Source organism: Gallus gallus, chromosome 1 (assembly GCF_016699485.2).
Source record: "Gallus gallus isolate bGalGal1 chromosome 1, bGalGal1.mat.broiler.GRCg7b, whole genome shotgun sequence".
NCBI classification, from domain to species: Eukaryota; Metazoa; Chordata; class Aves; order Galliformes; family Phasianidae; genus Gallus; species Gallus gallus.
In genome coordinates this window covers 34,416,868-34,435,581 of record NC_052532.1, presented here as the reverse complement: position 1 = coordinate 34,435,581, position 18,714 = coordinate 34,416,868, and the positions used below count along the sequence as shown (strand labels likewise).

Here is an 18,714-nt window from a genome sequence, read left to right as displayed (position 1 = left end):
AAGATCTATGAAAAATAGGAATTTATCCCCTCAGCCAACGGAGACCTTTTAAGAATGACCAGCTTAAAACAGCTTATAACAGTCTTCATACTTTAATAGATTTGATTTTCCACATGGCTTCATTTTGTCTCGGTGGCTAACTGACACAATTTATAACTCTCTTCCTTTCCCAGGCCACTACAGTACACCATTCAGCAAAGCATGCCTTCAAGCTTGTCTGCATTATATGGCCAAACTTCCATTCATTAGTGTTTGAAACACCTCAGCTGTGAAGGGCTCCTAAATGCTACCATGTGTGACACTGCTGCAGAAGAGCGGCATCAAGGAAAAACACACAGCTTTAATCATAGGCCACCACTCACTGCAATCCTCTTTCAAAAGGTTTCAGCCCCTTGCACCCCCCAAGAAAAGACTGAAAAAAAAAAGCTGTAAATCCAGGGAATAAACGTAAGTATAAATGAATGGATGACAGCTTAAAAAATATAACCATAGCAGCATCAAGCCATGAGATTTCACACTGGTTTTGTTTAGTCTGCTTTGGGTTATGTGGGAAATGTGAAAAGCATGAAGCAAACGCTCCCCCCTCTGCCGCCAGACCCCTGCCCCCCTCTAAAGCTCGGGCCTCAGCCATTTAAGCCAGCAGGTTTATACCTCTTGACTAGGAAACGGGCCATGACCCTGGGGTACTCTCTGGAGCACCAGGCACAAAGAAAGATGTAGTGTGATCAAAGCTGTGGACGGAGGAAAGAGAGCAAAGTCAAGTGTCAGCCGCCCTCTGACCTTGACTTTTCCATTAATATTTAAATTCCAGGAGACATCGATCTATCACGCAGGTAAACAATTTCTTCCTCGCAACAACCGACTCCCGCTTGCAGCACGGTTATATTTAGAGCGCTGTGTGAAAATGATCCCTGACTCACCATGTGATTAAGCGACTTTCACTCCGTCCCCCGCAGCGCTTGGAGACGGGCGCTCGCGCTCTATCTAATCCTGTTATCGTGTAATGCATTTTCCTTGCTTATCTTCCTCACGGAATGGGATTGTGACTGCTACAACATCTCAGGCGAGAAGAAAAGTGGTATCTACAGACACCTACTGAAAAGCTAACTTGGGCTGCGTGTTGAGAGACAGCACCAAGCATGTTGGCTTGAATCTCGGTAATTCAGAACTTGATGACCACTGAAAACAATGGCTTTGCCTGCAAGCCAAGTATTTCAGTTAAAAGTTATGACTGTGGGTTCCATGCTCGGAACATAACGCAGTTTCGGTTAATGGCATTTGATGACAATCACGTGCTTAATCCCTTAGAGCACTGTGGGCAGTCTGAACCTCTCACCACTGAGTCCCAGAAGCCTGCAGTACACACGTGGGCACTCCCTTTGTTTTACCCCTGCCTCGTAACCAAACTGACCCGTTTTCCTTGATGGTGGACTTCTGATCACAGCATAACATCGATGGGAGATAGGGAAAATACATGGCAGGATGCACTTCTATTTCTGAGCCCAGCCAGGGGAGCCATAAAGAGCTATTTTTAGCTAAAGACCTGCCCAATTTCCTGATTTATACTGTGAATTTCACAATGTTTTTTTCCTTGTGGTCTCTGCTGCTGTGGCCAGGAAAACAAATGAGAAGTTCATCTTTCGTCTATCTATCTATATATGTACCGATATTAATTTAATGACAGATACGTTTATGCAAACATGCACCTATAGTACTACAGAAAATGAGAAACCAAAAATCGAGTTAAAACCAACAATATTTAAATAATAAACTGATTATTAAAAATACTTGAGACTCGCAGCTCTACTTTGCAAATCCACGTCACTGTTTTCAGGAAGAAAAGATGGCAAAGAGATCAGATTGTCATGCAGCAGAAAGTAAACTTTTCTTCATTAGGTTCATGCCTTGCAAAAGCCTAAGATAGCTCAGTTACAGATGGGTGGTTTTAAGCCAACCTATCATGTAAGTCCCTTGTCAAGGCACAGATGGAGACGTGATTGCCACTCTGAAGTGCTTACAATTCAAAGGGATAATACAGATCAGACAGAGATGCATGGAGGGACCCAAAGGAAGAAGTGAGTAGAGGTTCTTAAAGAAAATGCAGATATGTCACAGCAACAGAGAGGAATTTTTTGCATTTGTCCCCTCCATGTATCATACACATTCGTGAAAGAAAAAGGTTCCAAATATCAGAAGATTGTGCAGCCGTGATCCTCAACCCAGCCTTTGCTGTGTGCCCCACATCCATGCACTCTCAGCAGCTGACTGCAGAGGCAGTTTTACTTGGCGCGTCCTGCCCCTGGTTGTCCTGTGCTGTATGGGACAACGTATTATTTATTCTGAGTTGCTGCAGGTCACAGTGTGATACTGAAAGGACAGGCTGCAAACAGCATCCTGAGCTATTTCAATCTTTAATTGCTGTAACTGACCTAACAAGCAGGAAGTGATGTGGAGCTGCTGTCTCTCCCAGAAAAGAGCGCTGAGAAATCCTCCATGTGCACAAATGATTAATGGTCTCTTCTGGAGAGGCATCATCAGCAAGAGGCTGGCAGATGTGCCCTGGGGACTGGGACCCACCAGCATGGCCCCCTCGCCTTTCCCTGGTTATGATCTGTTGAGCAAGGACAGATGTTTCCCAACGGTCCACACCAGAGATCTGCCCTCAGAAGGGCTACTCTGCAGGGGGCTGGCACTGCTGTTGTTAGCCTGGATTTAACAGTGATGGCAACAAAAAGAACCAGGATGCAGCGCAGCAGGCTTCCAGTAGAAATGCTCTCTGTAGCCAGCATGCCTGGTGGGCTTTCACCCTCCGCAGTTTCAAATTCTGGCACCCTTGGTGGGATCCACATGTCTGAAGATAGGAGAACGGGCCTGTTTTAGATGCCCTGGGTATTTTGTTTGGCATTCAGCAGCCAGGCCAGAAGGCTGCTGGTCTCCCATGTCACACTCTGTATGGATGTCTGTGATCCACCAGGGCACCTGAAAGGGCACAGGACAGCATTGAGACAACCGTTCCTGTTTGACAGCAGCATCCCCCACCTACAGAAGGACAACTGTTTCTCAGTTTTGTAAAAAGTTTTATTATGTTCTAATTCTCTGAGCAAAGCTCCTTTACAGCTATTTCAAGATTAACTGCCTCAAGAAACTGGCAATTCAGTTGGCAACTCATTTTTTTTTCACCTTCTGCTCATGAATCTGAACTTCAGATTAAAAAAAAACAGAACCAATTTTGCGAGATGAACTACGGGATCACAGCAATGGTACATGCAGAGCCTCCGAATTTGTCAGAGCTTTTATTTTATAACAAAGTATTCGCTATTGGCACAGATTTTTCTGGCTGCTTTCTAAGCCCAAAAGGGTATGCTTGAATAGATACGTCAAAAAGAACCGCTGACAAGAGCAATGTGCAGACTGTGGACCATTGTCTGCTAACTTGTCTGAAATTCCCTGGCATGCAAACTAATATTTTCAGGACTCCCTGAAGCCAGTGGCTCCTACTGCAGTTGCAGATACCCAGGCTATGCCCAGATGTGACACTGTGCCATCCTGACTGTTCCACGGCCAGCACACTAAACTGCTTTAGAAATTCTTACAGCACTAACAGACGCTCATCATAGATTTCTTTTGCATGAAGCTTTGGGTGGGAACTTTTGCTTCAAGCTGCTTTGCCTTCTGCAAATCATGCTGGCAAGAGCTCAAACTCCTGTTCCAAGGGGCTGTCAGTCAGCATGCAGCCCTGCTGAGTTTGTGACAGCAGTCACTCAGCAGTAAGGCAAAGTTATATTTGAGATTTTGGATTCAGAGCTCATATTATTGCAGATATTTAATGCACACATCACAACAAAAGGATTCATTAAGGCAGAAGAAACCACCATGGCCACATACAGAAAGCCACACAACTCTAAATGCTGGATTCAAGTATATTTTTATATACACATCTAAAGAAAATATTTCAGTACTGAAAAATCTGTATCTGAATACAGATGAGTCAACCATCCTGCAAGCAAGCAATTTCCATATACTGTCACTACTAGCATGCAAGGAGGAGCGTGAATTCTCCAGCCTGTGGTTAAAAATACAGTTGAAACCTCTACCACCAGAGCAGTTCAGCAACCCACTGCCCTCTCCCTGCACTGGTCCTGCATTTGACACCCTACAATCATTGACTAAGCTATGGGCCAGCCCTGATGATAGCAAACAGGCAGCTCCCTCCAAGGAAGCAAAACTCTTGGTACTATAATGACATTAGAGATAAAGACAGACAAATGGAGAGGTGGCAACTGATGGGACAATTTGGGGTTGACATTTAAGGGCTGGAAAACAACATTCTTGCTTTAAATGTCTATGTTCCTATGAACTTTGCCTCTAACGGTCCTCCTTGACACCTAAGGACCTTGGTCTTCAAAAGGCTGTGAACTTAACTACAACACGAATCCACTGTTGAAATAGCAATGAGTAGCCTTACTGAGCCGCTGCTCAACCTCCCCAGTGCCTGTGTGCCAGCTGGTGGGCATGTGCAGAGCTGCCTAATGCTCTTGGGAGCAAGCAGTTTAAGCATCTTAAAATTCATTTCAACTTGGAGATGTCCTCAAAGCTTCCACAGTGAGGAAAGCAAAGCACAACAGTGAGAATAACACTCCTCTGTGAGTGTGCATGTATGCAAAGCACTGGTTTGGAAACTCATATGCAGTCTTGTTCTGAGATCCCCATGCTCTCTGATTTGAAGCACATACTTCAACCTGCGTTTTCTACCTCCTATGAGGTAGAAAATGCCAACCAACTCAGAATCTGTATACAGAGGATGCATTTTTTGTTTGTTGAAGTCATTCCACTCAAAATACTGATGCTGTTCTGCAGGTGATCAGCCTGTGGCCTTTCAAATGCCTAAACTTAGTAAGCAAATGAAGGATGTCCTCTCCCACCGCTGCTGGAACAATTCATCTTGACTAGCAAAAAGGCTGCTTGTGAGGATTATTGGATAATCCACATCTCCAGCTGCTGGAGGAAGTGTACTAACTGGGACAGCTGGAGTGAGGTTGCTGGGGCTGCCCTGGGACTCAGATGCTAGAAAGCTGAGAACCAGTGCCAACAACATGGCTGAGAGCAATAATACAAGAAGTCAGAAGGAGTTACCATCCTTGCACACCCATGAACCACTCCTATCATGGCTTCCTATAATGACTGAAGTGTTTTTCAAGGTTGGGCCAAGCTTTGGGTCTTGAGTCACAGGTTTAGGCAAATGAAGGGGACCAGGACATTGCTCAGGAGCATCCTTTCCGGACAGGATAGGACTTTCTTCTCTAAATTAGGACAGTTTTCTTTAAACATAGATTCAAGTCCTTTTTCTTGTTAGATTAAGCAAATACAAAAACATTATTGTATCTCCTACCTTACCTGCCACTAGGAGAACTGTTTGATATAATGGAGTGATAATGACTCTGGTTACCTTGAGATAAAAGGTTTATCTGACACAGGATTTTTAAATCCAGGAGGACTCAATGAGAACTTCCAGAGACAGAAATTAGGCTGGTCTATGTATAGAAATTCTGAAAAGTACCTATCTTAGAATTTGCCCTTCAATGTCTCCTACAAATGGGCTTAAATAAACCTGTTTCAAATGCCCAACTTTGCCAAGGATTTTAGAGCAGCCTTGACATAACTCAGCAGTGAGATTTCTGACAAGCACACTGCTCAGTGCTGAAGCCAGCTCTGGTGAAGCCTTTTGAAACTGAGACTTGTCTGTCTAAATCACATCAGGCCAGATTTCTTAAACACAGTTTGGCATATGAGTAGAGCAAGGGCCTTTTTGACCTAAGCAGGTCAAAACACTTTGAAAAAATCTGTTCCCCATGTGATTAAAAGGAGAGTGAAAATCTCCAGCAAAATCTCAGTACTAGTTAGAACAATTTCACAAGGAAGCACCATTTAGAGTCTGCAAAGAACAGAGTTAAAGTGAAAAATGGTTCCTGAAACAGTCGTGGGTGCTGTACTAACACTGACGGAGATATATTTTATCTTAGAGAGCTTCAATCCCACAAGCTGTAAAGAGTTTTGATGGAAAGGAAACAAAACGTTACAGAAAATAAGGCAGTAGTGCCATTAGAAACATACACAACTGAGCTGGACCAGCCTCAGCTCTGACGAGCTGCTCTTACAAACTTCTTGTGGAGGCTGTAAACTAAAGCAGTGGAAAACTGCTCTGTATGCACACCCAGAGCCAAAATCCAAACTGGAGCAAAAGGCAACAGAGGCTGTAATAATGGTCTCTAATTACTAATGCATGCGTGGATGCCAATCTTTAAAATCCCTAGGCTTGTAGAGTCCACTGAAATGTTATGGGCCACTGCATAAGCTCTTATTTCACTGGCAGTGGAGACCACAAAGCCCAGAAGGACGATGGAGTCCACGAAGGTAAACCTGAACAGGCCTGCCTTCCTCCTGAGCCCTGCAGTGCTGGAAGGGGTGTTGATGCCTGTGCATATTTTGTGTTCAGTGGCAGAGGAAGAACCATGGTGAAGCTCTGCCTTCTGACAAGGAGGAGACCTGGGGAGAGGGACACCAGGACTGGTTTTGAAATAATGGTCAGATCTGTACTGTTTACCCTTTGCTCCCTACTCTCGTTTTAGAACACGAAAAGGGGAATAAAGTAAGGCCTGTTAGATTTCTATTCTATTTCTTTTTCCTCCAAAACGACTGCTTGTTACAGACAGGAAGCAACTGTCAGAAGTTATTCACCTCCAATCCTTTATCACTTAGAAAAGCAATATGGCTCCATTTATGGAGCCACTGGCAACTGTGGATTGGGACCAGCTATCTATCCATAATGATAAACAATAAAATAAAACGTCTTCCTTTTGAGTCCCAGCTGAGAGATTTTGCCAAGCGATCAAACTTGTCTGAGCCTTGGAGCAGCAGCTTTGAAGTAATAAGAAAGAGATTGAAAACCTGCAGCCAAGAGCCGCACACACCTCATTAGGGCCCAGCTATGTGGGAAAGCCAGGCGGCAGCTTCCCGGTCAAGCCTGCCTGCCCACCAGAGAGGGGCTGCAGGAGAGTAAGATGAAAGGGCCTTTCAAAGGGGAAGTGCTCCAGTGACATTTTTACGAGCACTGGTCTCCTGAACGAGCAGCTCACGGCCGGGCATGTAACCCGCTCTGAGAGCCAGCGCTGGGGCTGAGGGGAGCTGGGCCTGCAGGGAGCGTGGCTGTGGGAAGTGGGGCTGTGGGAAGCGGGGCTGTGGCCACTGCTCTTTCCGAAGCTCCCCAGGTTTTCCCTTTGCTTCTTTTCCACTTGTGAAAGAAAGAGTTCAACACAGACGGCTCAACCTTCCCCGAGCTGTGCTCTGAAAAGCCCCCACAAATGAGAAACATATTTCAGAAAGATAGCGAGCTGGGCCTGCTTATTTGGTTCAGCAGAGATCATGTGAGACTTTGCGGTACAATTCAGCTAAATTGGTTTTTTTCTTAAAAAAAAAAAAAGAAAGAAAGAAAGAAAGAAAAAACACTAAAGCTTAACAGACTTGTAAAATGCTTTTAAAAACGTCTGAAGAGTTTAATCATAGATCTTACCACACAGACACTGGTGAGCCTTTGTGCTGGCAGCAATGCAGAGTATTTAACTCTGAGAGCTGCAGTTCTGGGTTTGATTTTTGGTTTCAGACTAAACAGCAGGTCTGCAGTGAAAGGCAGGGCAACGACTGCTGAGCAAAATGGGGTAATGGGAATGCTTTCCTTGAAACGTTACTGATGGTGTAGCTGTGAGCACCTCTCTGTGCAGGCAAAGAGCGCAAAATCAGAGAACTCTGTGTTGGTTTGAATAAACTCGCCCCCCTAACCCCTCCCCTTTTTTACAGCAAAAAATTTTTCTGTTGCTATTTTATTATGTAATGCTGCAGGCTAAAAATATATCCCTAATTTAAGCCATCTTGCCAATAAATCTACAAATACCAGGTAATCCAAAAAGGGTAGTTACGGTCTAATGACATACACTTCTTGTCATCTTAACATGTTCAACTCCTGAAGGATTTAGAGCAATGCATTTAAAGATTTTTCAACTTCTTGAATATCTCCACACCATCTGGTGGGAAGGGCAATAAAGTATGGTCCTCTTCACCATGGAGCAGAAACCCAACTTTTTGAGTTCCATCTGCACTGCGACCATAGGGAGAAGCTTTTTCTAAACAAGATAGTTTGATTTAAACAGTGTGGGCCTGTCCAGCTGAATAGAAAATTTCCTTTTGATTGTAGAGCCTTTTATGGGAGTTTCTTTTTCAGTTGAGCACATCTATATTCTTTAATCAAATCAGAAAAGGTTTCTGGTAGAAATGTGTGTTCAAAACACATTTTCTTTTAGGAGTGAGACAGATTACTGCAATTTATACCTCAATGTAAATCTATTCTGCTATTCGTAAATTTAAAGAAACACTAATATAGATTACAGTAAATGCCCCACTATATAACACAGTTCTGAGGAGATTGTAAAAGTGATGGGCGAGCCACCTAACATACTGTAACTGCCTCTCTGCTGTTCTGATTTCAGTTTCCAGATTTTGACTCACAACAAGCATGACTGTCGGGGAAAGGGTGGGAGGAAGCCATTTGCTGCCCCGAATCTGATATCTCCTGGGTCCTAGAGCTCACATGTCCCATCTTTCCAGACTCAAGTCTGGTTTCAATGGAGCTCTCATTTTTCTTCCCACTAATCCTGCCATGAGATCAATCATTGGTAACTCTGTGAGAAATTAAATACCAGGATGTGGGAAATCTGAGATCCGAATTTGGGCAGAATGTGGGTGATTCTTTTTTTTTTTTCTTTTCCCTCTCCTTCTCTTTTCCCATGGTTGTTTTGTGGCAAATAGCCCTCCAAACCTGAGATCAGAGATTGGCCTTTAACAATGTGACTGCATCAACAGATCAGAAGCAACATAAAAAAGTACACTGGCAGTATCATATCCCTTTTTAATATAACAAACAGTCATTCCTAAAGAGAGATTTTGGCCAACATTATTTTGAAAACATTCTGGCATTTCCAGAAATGCCATCCAATGGGATCAGCAGCAGAACTTCATCACAGTGATGCTCACCATCTGGAGGAGCGGACTTCATCAAGAGTTTAACATTTGTGGCACTGGGATCCCAGTGAAACAGGATCCATGAGATAGATTGCTATGGTGATGTGAGTGCTAAAATACCCAAGAGATGAGCAGTCATTTTGGATGGCTTTTTTCCAGTCTCTGTGAGAAAAGCGTATTTGCTTATTTAGGTCCTATACACAGGAAACTGCACTGCTTACAGACACTGGACAGCCCAAAGACATAGGGTGGGTCCTCTGTGCACTGCTTTGCAATATGTCAGTGTCTGAACAATGCCTACACACTCCTGCAGCCTTCACCATGAAGTCCTTAGGAGCGTGTGTCACTGCATAGCCTACTAAGAAGCTTCCTGACTTTTTATTCCGTCCATAAGTACAGCAGCACCATGCTAACAAAATCAGATCAGCAATCAACAACAGTGAGTTCACAGCTCCTTTCCAGACAGCAGCCTGCCTGTTACAGCCAGCACTCACTGGCTGGGTTGCTTCACAACGTCACAGCACAAAGGGGTAGCAGAAAAAGAGCACAAGATGGAAATTCCACCGGCAGAAGTGTTTGATTTCATTTTGCACTGATTTTAATGAATCCTTTGCCTGAGTTCTCCTCTATGAGCCACATGGGAGGAGACAAGCTCGTAAGTCCCACTGCTCCATGCCAGCCCTAACATTTGGCACAGGTGTCATGTGCTGACAGGCTGCCCAGGGAGGCTGCATCTCCCTCCAGAATAGCATGGCAGCACTGATTTGAAGGAACTAAATTCAGTGAATTCCACAGATACCCCACAGTGACTGACAGAGTGGCTGTGAAAAGCTTCTTACTCTTCCATTCTAAGACTGTTGTTTTAGGCAATAAGGGGACCTTATAAAATTCCCCCATTGCCATGGAAACTCTAGAATAAAGTAAAATACTGGCTTCTTAATGTTTCCTTCCAGAACGCATTTAAAGATGTATATCAGTTAATAAGGGCTGAGTATACTGCTGTTTTCCCTAGCCAAATCTTTTTTAATACTGCTGGTATGCACATACTGTAAATGACTATTCTAGCAAATTATTTAACAGATGACAAATGTGTTTTCTTTGGTCTTAACTTCAAACCTCATTGTGCTTCTCTAATTTTACCTCCATTACAGCATGCTTCACTCATAACATGCAATTTGAAACAAAACTGATAGGGTCCTGAACAGGCAAAGCAAAGGTGCATCAATTCCTAAAAGTGGATTGTAGTATGTTAAGATTGTCTCATATAACCCTGAAGCCAATCTTAGTTACATAAGGCCCGTGTCCCATGTTTTTCAGTGGAGCGAGAGAGCTGGATTATAGCCCTGGGACACTTAAAATTTATGCCAAGAAATAGGGCATCTTTCAGTGACTTCAGCTGGGTGTGGAGGAACAATGATGCTGATTGTGAAAGACACAGAGCCTTCACGAGAGCCTCAGTAACCAAGCCCTCAGTGAAAAGAGTGCTTTCTCTCTGCACAGCCTTCTGACACACCTTATCTTTGCTAATTAGCACTTTGATTATTTCTGTTGCTAGAAGTCCAACAGCTGATCATTCTGATAGTTTCAACCTTCTGGATATCATTCTGGAAGCATCCTAAAATAATCCAAATTTTCAGGGGGTGGCCCATACTTCCTAGAATCCTGTACGCTCATGAAGCTGGATACCCCAAGTATGAGCTGTACAGGCTCTTGTTACTCTTGGAAACCTTGGCCAAAATGCATAGTATATGTACGTAAAAGTAGCACTGTTTAATTTGCTCTTGACTGGTGTTTTGTAAACAGTGCTCCCAGCCCAGCCATCCTTCTCAGAGGTGTTTCCCAGGCACACATCACAGCCCTGTCTCTTCTGGCTACTAGTGAGATTTCTGTTCATGTCAAGTCAGAGCCAAGTTTTGAACTCAGTGTGGTCACTGACCACACTTGACATCTGTGGTCACAGCCACGGGGTCAAACACAAGGCCTCCCTGCTCACAGCCATCCCCTGCCCGTGGTGGGCTTCTTCCCCAAGCAGGAAGAGGAGAGAAGTAGGAGATGGAGAAATCACAAGGAGTACTGCTCGCTTATGGGAAAGTTGTAGCTTACCCCTCTGGCTCCCAAGTACTCAACTGCAACACCTGCTCTGAGTGCCATGTGTGGAGCTCCCCAACAGTTGGAGTTTCTGGGCATTTCTGTGTGCTCAGCATGGAGAATTTTAGGAGCAGGCCTTGCCTCGTACCTTGGGAAAGAGCAGCAACCTGATAGCATGTCTGTATCGAATTGGCTAATGTGTGACCAGCGCTGCATTCAGATGGCTGCTTCCTGTGCTAGGGCTCGTGTCAAGGAAATTATGTGTTCCATGTTTAAACAGTTAACATAATCTTTTCGTGACTGCTCAGAGTGGAAGACTCCTCTCAGGCTGGGCGATGCAGTGACACTCTTGCTCTTCAAATGACTCAGAAATGACTGACAAAGCCAGGGCATCTCCAAGCTGCACGTTACAGCACGCCTGGCTCTGAATCCCACAGCTGATTCCTAACAAGACAGGAAGCAAAAATATCTTTGGAGATCTGATTCCTTCTTAGTTACATCAAAACACGACTGTCTGCATGCTCATAAGTCCCTTATGTAAGATGGGAGCATCAACATCTCAGTTTCAGCAGATGATGTTCAAGTCATGCTGAGACTTCCTTAAAAAGGGACTTGCATGATCCAAGTGTTCAGCATTGATAAATACAAAGGGCAAAGGAGGTTCTTCCACCACAGCTGACAAGGACACCTCTGTTCCTTAGTCACTGTAAGGGGACAAGCACTTCAGCTTGCTTTCAGACCATGGGCACGCCAAGCAAGATGATGCAGAACTCAGCACTGAGGTAGGTGCTTTGTGAAGCTGGGACATAACCAAACTGTTTTCCTCCTGTATGTTTGTTCAGAGGCTCTTTCACCTCTGAATCACTGACTACACCACAGCCCAAAGCTGGGCGAGTGGCATGGATAATGCTTCTCTCTTGGCACCATGTGCACAGCCTGAAAGCCTCCTTGAGTGAGATGCACTGGGTTGCTCTCCAGGGAACCTACTTCCAGGGTGATTTCTGCAGCCACCGTGGTGCTGCAAGAAGCAGACTACTCCTCCTCCCCTGCAAAATTTGCAGGCACAGCTGCTGGGTGTACCTTGACCCTGAACGGAAGCTGTCTACTGGCCCCAAGAGAGAGACTGGGCAAGTAGCAGTCTGGGGATTTGCTGCTTTTCTCAGCCAGATTCCCAAATTCTGCCTGTGGGGGAACAGGGCTGCCTGTGTATCTCTTGGTACATTTGGACCAAAAAGATTAAGGGCTGGATTACAAAGGTTATTTGAGTATCTAAAGATGTGCTGTTAAGTGAAGCAGCAGTTTATGGTGCACACTTAAACGTTTAACTACCTTTGTAAAACATCTGTCCGCTCCTTTTGGAAACGCCAAGTGAGCTCATTTTATGTTTTTGTTACTGGTAGAAGGAAGCTCAACTGAAGAAAATATTTGAATGAGCTGTAAGCAAAATCAATTTCTATAAAAGAGCTTTTCATAACACTGATGTGCAATGGATGACCCCATGGCTGCACTATTTAGTGCATGGAATTGTAACTGCTGGCAGTGCTTGCCAGCCTGGCACTGAGAGGCCACCATCAATAAAAGAAACTATAAAAACGTAAAAAAGGTCATCTTATAGAGCAGCAACATACGCCTTCAGATCACTGCATTATTGTTTCTTGATTCTTTGGAATTACCAAATACCTGAATATACACGTGTACTGAAGATCATTTTTTCTTTCTTTGCTTTCTTCTGATTACATCATTTTTCAGCTTCTTTAATTTATGTAAAATCAAATTTCAGGAAGCAGCAGTCTCAGAAATGTTACTCAGTCATGGTTATGTAATAAATGAAAACCACAAACAGTTAAACGTCAGAAATCCGAATTATACATTGATTTGGGTATTTAGGTGAAATCTCATTGCATCATACTATTCAGGCTCTATTCAGAAGTTATGTCATATAAAAACAATCTTTTTGCTATCAGAAGTACCCAACTTCCTCTTCTAACCCTCATTCTTTAGTACTTCATCTGTTCATTGAACTGGATAGTGAACTGCTTCATTTTTCCCCACATATTTCTGTGTTTGTTTCACAAACTTGTGCTCTTTTTAAATCTACTTTTTTTATTATTATTTCATTTGAGACAAATCGTTCAGAGTCCCCATCACCATAAACCAACAGTTTCTTTCTCTGGAAACCACACCATGCAGTTGCCACCATTCTATCCTGGAAGGAGAAAGAAAGTCAGACTTAAGGCCTGGCACCCTCCATGAGACTCCATCTACTGCAACCATGTGGAAAGTAAGAGACTCTCCTGATCCCCTTAAAATCAAAACCACTCTGAGGAGAATTGTAAGCTTCTTCTTTCAGTAAGGTGACCTAACTTCTTTGTGATTCTAGCTCCAGTCCACAAATGTGGTATTATTCTTAATTATTTCTTTATTTTGTATTTTTCTTTTGCCAGCAATCCGAACAGGTTGCTAGAAAAGGAAGAGCTGGTAACAACTTTTCAAACTGGAGCCATTCTTCATGAGGTATTTTTATCCATTTCTTAAAACAATCTCTTCAAATGAGAAAAAAATGTTTCAAGAACACTCAGGAGCCAAATCTGGAAGGTTTTTCCAAAGCAAAAACTTAAAAAATGAAAATTAAACCATACATTGATTTAAAAAACGTCAGCGATGATAATAATGCGAAGCTTTGGAAAAACGAACCTTCCAGGGACACCTATGGGAAAAGGGTCAATACAAACAGGTTATCTCATCATGAAGCTATTTATGCAAAAATCCAAAAGGCACTGTGCCCTGTCAGGTGGTGGGAGGAGAGCACTGATGTGGGGGCCCCACTGTGGGCCCAGGGCTTGGTCCTGCTGGGAATGCTTTGTGCAGCCCCATTGGGACCATGCCACACGTGAGGAGGTGCAGTGAGTCCGACCTCACCGAGTTGTAATACCCACATGGCTGGCATGCGCACCCATGGTGCTGAGGGCCTTCAGCACATGTAAGGTGGTTCCTACAGCCATCTTTGGGAAAACATTTCGTGTTTGCTTTAAAAATGACAGTGATAAAAGAACGGCAGCTCAATAGTTCAGAGGATATTTGGGAGTAGTGTGAAAAACACACACGCACCCTATGTTGGAAGTGTAAAATTCCACGTACGTACAGAAAATAAAGTTTTCTCCCTCTGGAAACTGACAAAGTCCCAGTTCTCTGTATCAGTAAACACAGAAAAAGTATAGCACACACAATACAACTTGCTGGATGAAGTGGGAAGAGTGACGAAAACCCAGGGTACCAGGTCATCCTCTAGGGCAAAGGTGTTTCCAGAGCCACAGCTACAATGAGCAAAGCTGCACTGCTCCCCAGTGGGCAGGACGTAGGTTGGGCTTGAGCAGTGCCATGTGTTCCCTCAGAGATCCGAGCTCACCTGTGTGGTGGCAGTGAGTGATCTGCCAGCCTTTTTCTGACACCAGTAGTTTCTTTGAACCCTGAGTCCTTGCTGGATTGGACCTTTTGAGTCCTTCTACCACATTTCTCTCTGAGTTTTCCTAAAGGGGGAAAAAATCCCATGTGACATATAGCAGGTACACAGAGTCTTGTGGAAGTGCAGATGCGCTGCGGGGCACAAAGAGGTGATGCAGTACGTGGGTACAGCAGGCACCAGCCAGGGCATCCCAGCATGTCAGAGCTGCTCCACAAGCATTGTGTCTCCTGTTCTCAGCTGCACTTCTGAGATCTGATGTTTCTGGGCTGCATATGAATATGTGAATCATCAGTGCAGCTCCTGGGCTGCAGAGCCTGTCTGACACTTGTAGGATTTACTGTTTGTTCTACATTGAGTGCATATGTGATGGGTGCAGCTGTGGGACACATATAACTTGAAGTTGTGAGGTGTATATATATTATGACCAATTAACATGCGTAACTTAATTGCTATCAAGACTAAGAACTGAGTAAGATGAATAAACACAATGAATGTGCATTTGCTTTCCTATACAAAACAATGTTTTTAGCTCTTATTCTTGTTAGGATTTGTTTGTTTTCTTTTAAGAGCAACTAATGCACTTAGTATAAGACAGAAAAGTACACTTGGGCTTGGAGTGCTAATGCTGCCTGTCAGACTCTGACACAACCTCAAGGAACTGCACGGATTTCAGATTTCAACAGACCTCCTGAAGAGATTATAAAAGGATTTTCAAAGGGCTGTTCCACACTCACTGCGTTTCTCCTCCCCGGTAACGATAAAAATAAGACATGTCCTGTTTTCAGAAAACTTTGATAGCTTTCATGATGTTTTCCTAAAAATATCTATTTCCTTTGCATTACTTAAGAGCGTAACTCTCCAATATGGCAGAGGCCACAGCTGCTACAACTAGCTTAAAAACAAGGGAAGGGAGAAATCTGTGTTTGGGCTGTTTCTTTGAACACCTCGGTAATATTACTTCATCATCTGTACTAAGTTTGGCTGCCCATTCTTTGCAAACGGTGGATTTAAAGAGAGTTTCTTGTTTTTGAGGTTTAGGCACATATTTATGTGAAGGTGCTAAACTTCCTGATGGCATGCAGTCAGGCTCACTATCTTTTCTTCATTTCCCCAAGGAAGTGGGAGAGTATGCGCCAGCGAACATCACAGAGGTGTGTACAGCCTACATTATTTAAAGCTTTCCAGCTGAATTTACAGTTGTATTTGCAGTCTGCATGACTGTCGCTCTTCAGAGCTCTGGGGATGTTTGAAAATACTGCCCAAGTTTATAAAGGCATCTGTACGGGCCTAAGCTAGCAGCAGATACTGATAAAGAAATTAAGAGCATGTCGGAGTCCTGTGCAGCGCTTAAAACCCGGGGAAAGGTGATGGGAAGGAAACTCTCATCAATGGAAGGAGAACGTGACCCGGTTCTGCGGCCCCTATATTTTTAAAAATAACAAAACCAAGAGGCACATGCAGTAGGAGCAGGAATGACAGCAACAGCGACGTAAGCTAGCACTCGCAGAAGTCTTTTAGAAAAGGTCAAAAAGTTTGAAGTGCTGCACTCAGGGATAAAGCTTCTGCTGCTCCTACTGCGGCAGGCCGGGGTACACGCTCACCATCACACAGCAGTTCCCGACCGCAGCCACTTCAGTCCCCACTGATGAAGAAAGGATACATTTCTAACTTAATCCAGACTGCCACATGGTAAAGCCATCTGGGAGGATATTTTGAAGGAAACAGATGGAAAAGGAAGAGATTCCTCTGTACGTAGAGTAAGATTTACATTATCCTCCATGAACTTCCATGTAGTCCCCATGTTTATATAATTTATCATTATTTCCTTAGACAGCGCAGATTAGGAAGCCTGCATGAGCTCATGTTCGTGTTGTTAATTCTGAGACTGAGCCTCCCTCCTTTAAAGGGAAAATCAGTAGTGTAAAAGGGAATGGAGAAAAGCTACAGGACTGCAGTGCAGCCCAGCAGCGTGAAGTTCCTGACTGTCCCAGGGATTACACCACTTTACCTCCTTCTCCCAGAATCAGGATGATGCTGTCAGAAGTGCTTGCTCTCAGCCATCAGTCTGTTCCCCACCATATACCCACAGCCAGCAAAACCCCAGTGCTGTGGAAGCAGGAGTGTGGGAGCAGGGCCTAGTGAGTGATTTCACTGAAAATCCCTCAGGCCAAGGATTAAAAAAAAAGAAATGTTCTTTCAGTGAAGACATGGCACACAAATAATTTAAAGACAGTAATTCCACTAGTCCTGTTGTGGTGAGTGGGGATTGCTAAAAAGCCCTCTCACTCCTTTCACGCATTCTTTCGTGCCTCCTAGTTCTCTATGCAAACGTTTCCATGACTAGTGGGGATGCCAAAGGGCTCCTTCTCTCGCTCTCACTCTCTGACAAGGGAGATGCAGCAGTGGCTGCAGCTGGCTGGCTGAAACACCCCTGGCACGACCACCACAGCCACTGCTTTGGGAAAAGAGGGATGGGAAGATCCATCCCAGGAATCTCAGTGCTTCAATTCAAACTCCTATATCACTAAAGCTGCCATTACTTTGTTATCCTACAGGAATATGGGAGTCCAGAGCACCGCTTCATCCTCCAGCACCCCAGCTCAGCCTTGGTCCCAGGCACTCCTTCCCTTCCTGTGCCAGGGCTCGCACTCCATTACCATTCAGGCAGCCTCCATCTCTGCCTCCTGGATTTGGCCTCCCTTGCACAGCACAGTCTGAGCATCCTGCCTCCCCAGTGCCATGGAGGAGATGGCTGGCTCCGTGCCCACCAGCAGATTTACTACCAGGCTGTCCGAGGAACAGCGTGACTGCGGCCCTTGCAGTTGAAGGATGTAAGTGAGACCAGGGAGAGGAAATATCTTTTATTAGAACAACTCAGTGTGTTTTGAAATGTGTTGTAGTCAGAAGGATGTCGATGGTGGGTCCTCAGGGACTGGAGCTGCATTTCTTCTGTGAGCTGACCTAATAAGAGACATTACCTCTCCTTGCAAAACTTACCTCACTTGAAGACACTACAACACTCATCTTGAATGTTATATCTGCTATTAGGAGGCATCAGTATTGTTGCCAGTGCCACTGATTCACCACTGCTGTGTGCATATTGATTACCTCTGTAGAAACTTGACTCCTACACATACTTTAGAGAGTTACATCATTTCACCCCTTCTCACAGCTCACAGCTAGGATGTTTTCTGTTTCTTATGTAACAGCTCTTAATTCAGATTGCGGTAGACATTACTATAATGCACACTGTACAATAATGTATTAAAACCATAAGGTGGAAAAAGGAAAGTATTATTCCCTTCTGAAAGCAGACTTCTCTCCAGAAAAGCAATGGCCCATTCTGCTCCTGACTCAGCAATCATTCGTATTCACCAAGGAACGGTAGTGCTGCCCCATGGAACCTGCCAAGTAGGGATGGACAGACCACATTCCCTCCCATGCCCACACACCTCTTCCCTGCTGGAGCACGTGCAGCAAAGTTACATGAGAGTTAGTGGGTTTTTGTTTTGTTTTGTTTTTTGTCTGTTTGTTTTTTATGTGAGTGTCCTGGTGAAATAAAATGGAAGAGGCCATGAATGCAGTGTGTTTGACTGGTTTCATTATACCTTAGCTTGCACTTTGTCTAAGGTATTAAAGAACGATACCACCCAACAGAAGATCTTCAAATGTGTTAGTCTTTAAGATGAATCCAGTTGAATTATCAAGTTCAGCCTATTTTACTCAGGATTTAGAGACTCATTCAGACCAGCGGGCAGAATGGTTTCACACCGGTGTCCCTCCTTCCTTTAAGCAGACATCAGTTACTCAGGTTCAGGGCACACACAGATACAAGCCAGACTTGCACCAGATGCATGTGGCTGCGTTGCCATCAGCACTTGGCAGCTGCAGGAGGACATGTCTTAGCAAGCACTCTGGCTGTAGCTCTATTGCTGCCTCCTCTCCTTCCCAAGGCCTACTGCATGAATTGCCCAAGTGATTCTGCCTAAGAAGCCAGCAGCTATCCCCTGCTTCATGTTATTGACGCATTTCCCTTCACTCTTTACAGTAAATGAGACCAGTCTAAATACTGAGGGAGTATTCAATTTAAGATA

General features: G+C 44.2%; 1 protein-coding gene across 4 annotated transcripts in view; it reads right to left on the bottom strand.

Moving 5' to 3' along the window:
• The window catches only part of HMGA2 (high mobility group AT-hook 2), a 108,547-nt gene that overhangs the window by 3,733 nt on the left and 86,100 nt on the right, over nt 1-18,714 (bottom strand). Inside the window, exon 5 of one of the 4 annotated variants that reach the window (XM_015277956.4) lies at nt 8,932-17,581. The exons of the other annotated variants lie outside the window; for them this stretch is intronic. Coding sequence (XP_015133442.2) covers nt 17,546-17,581 — 36 coding nt within the window. The 3' untranslated portion in view covers nt 8,932-17,545. Of the gene's footprint in view, nt 1-8,931; nt 17,582-18,714 lie in introns of those variants that run through there. 4 annotated transcript variants of the gene reach the window in all.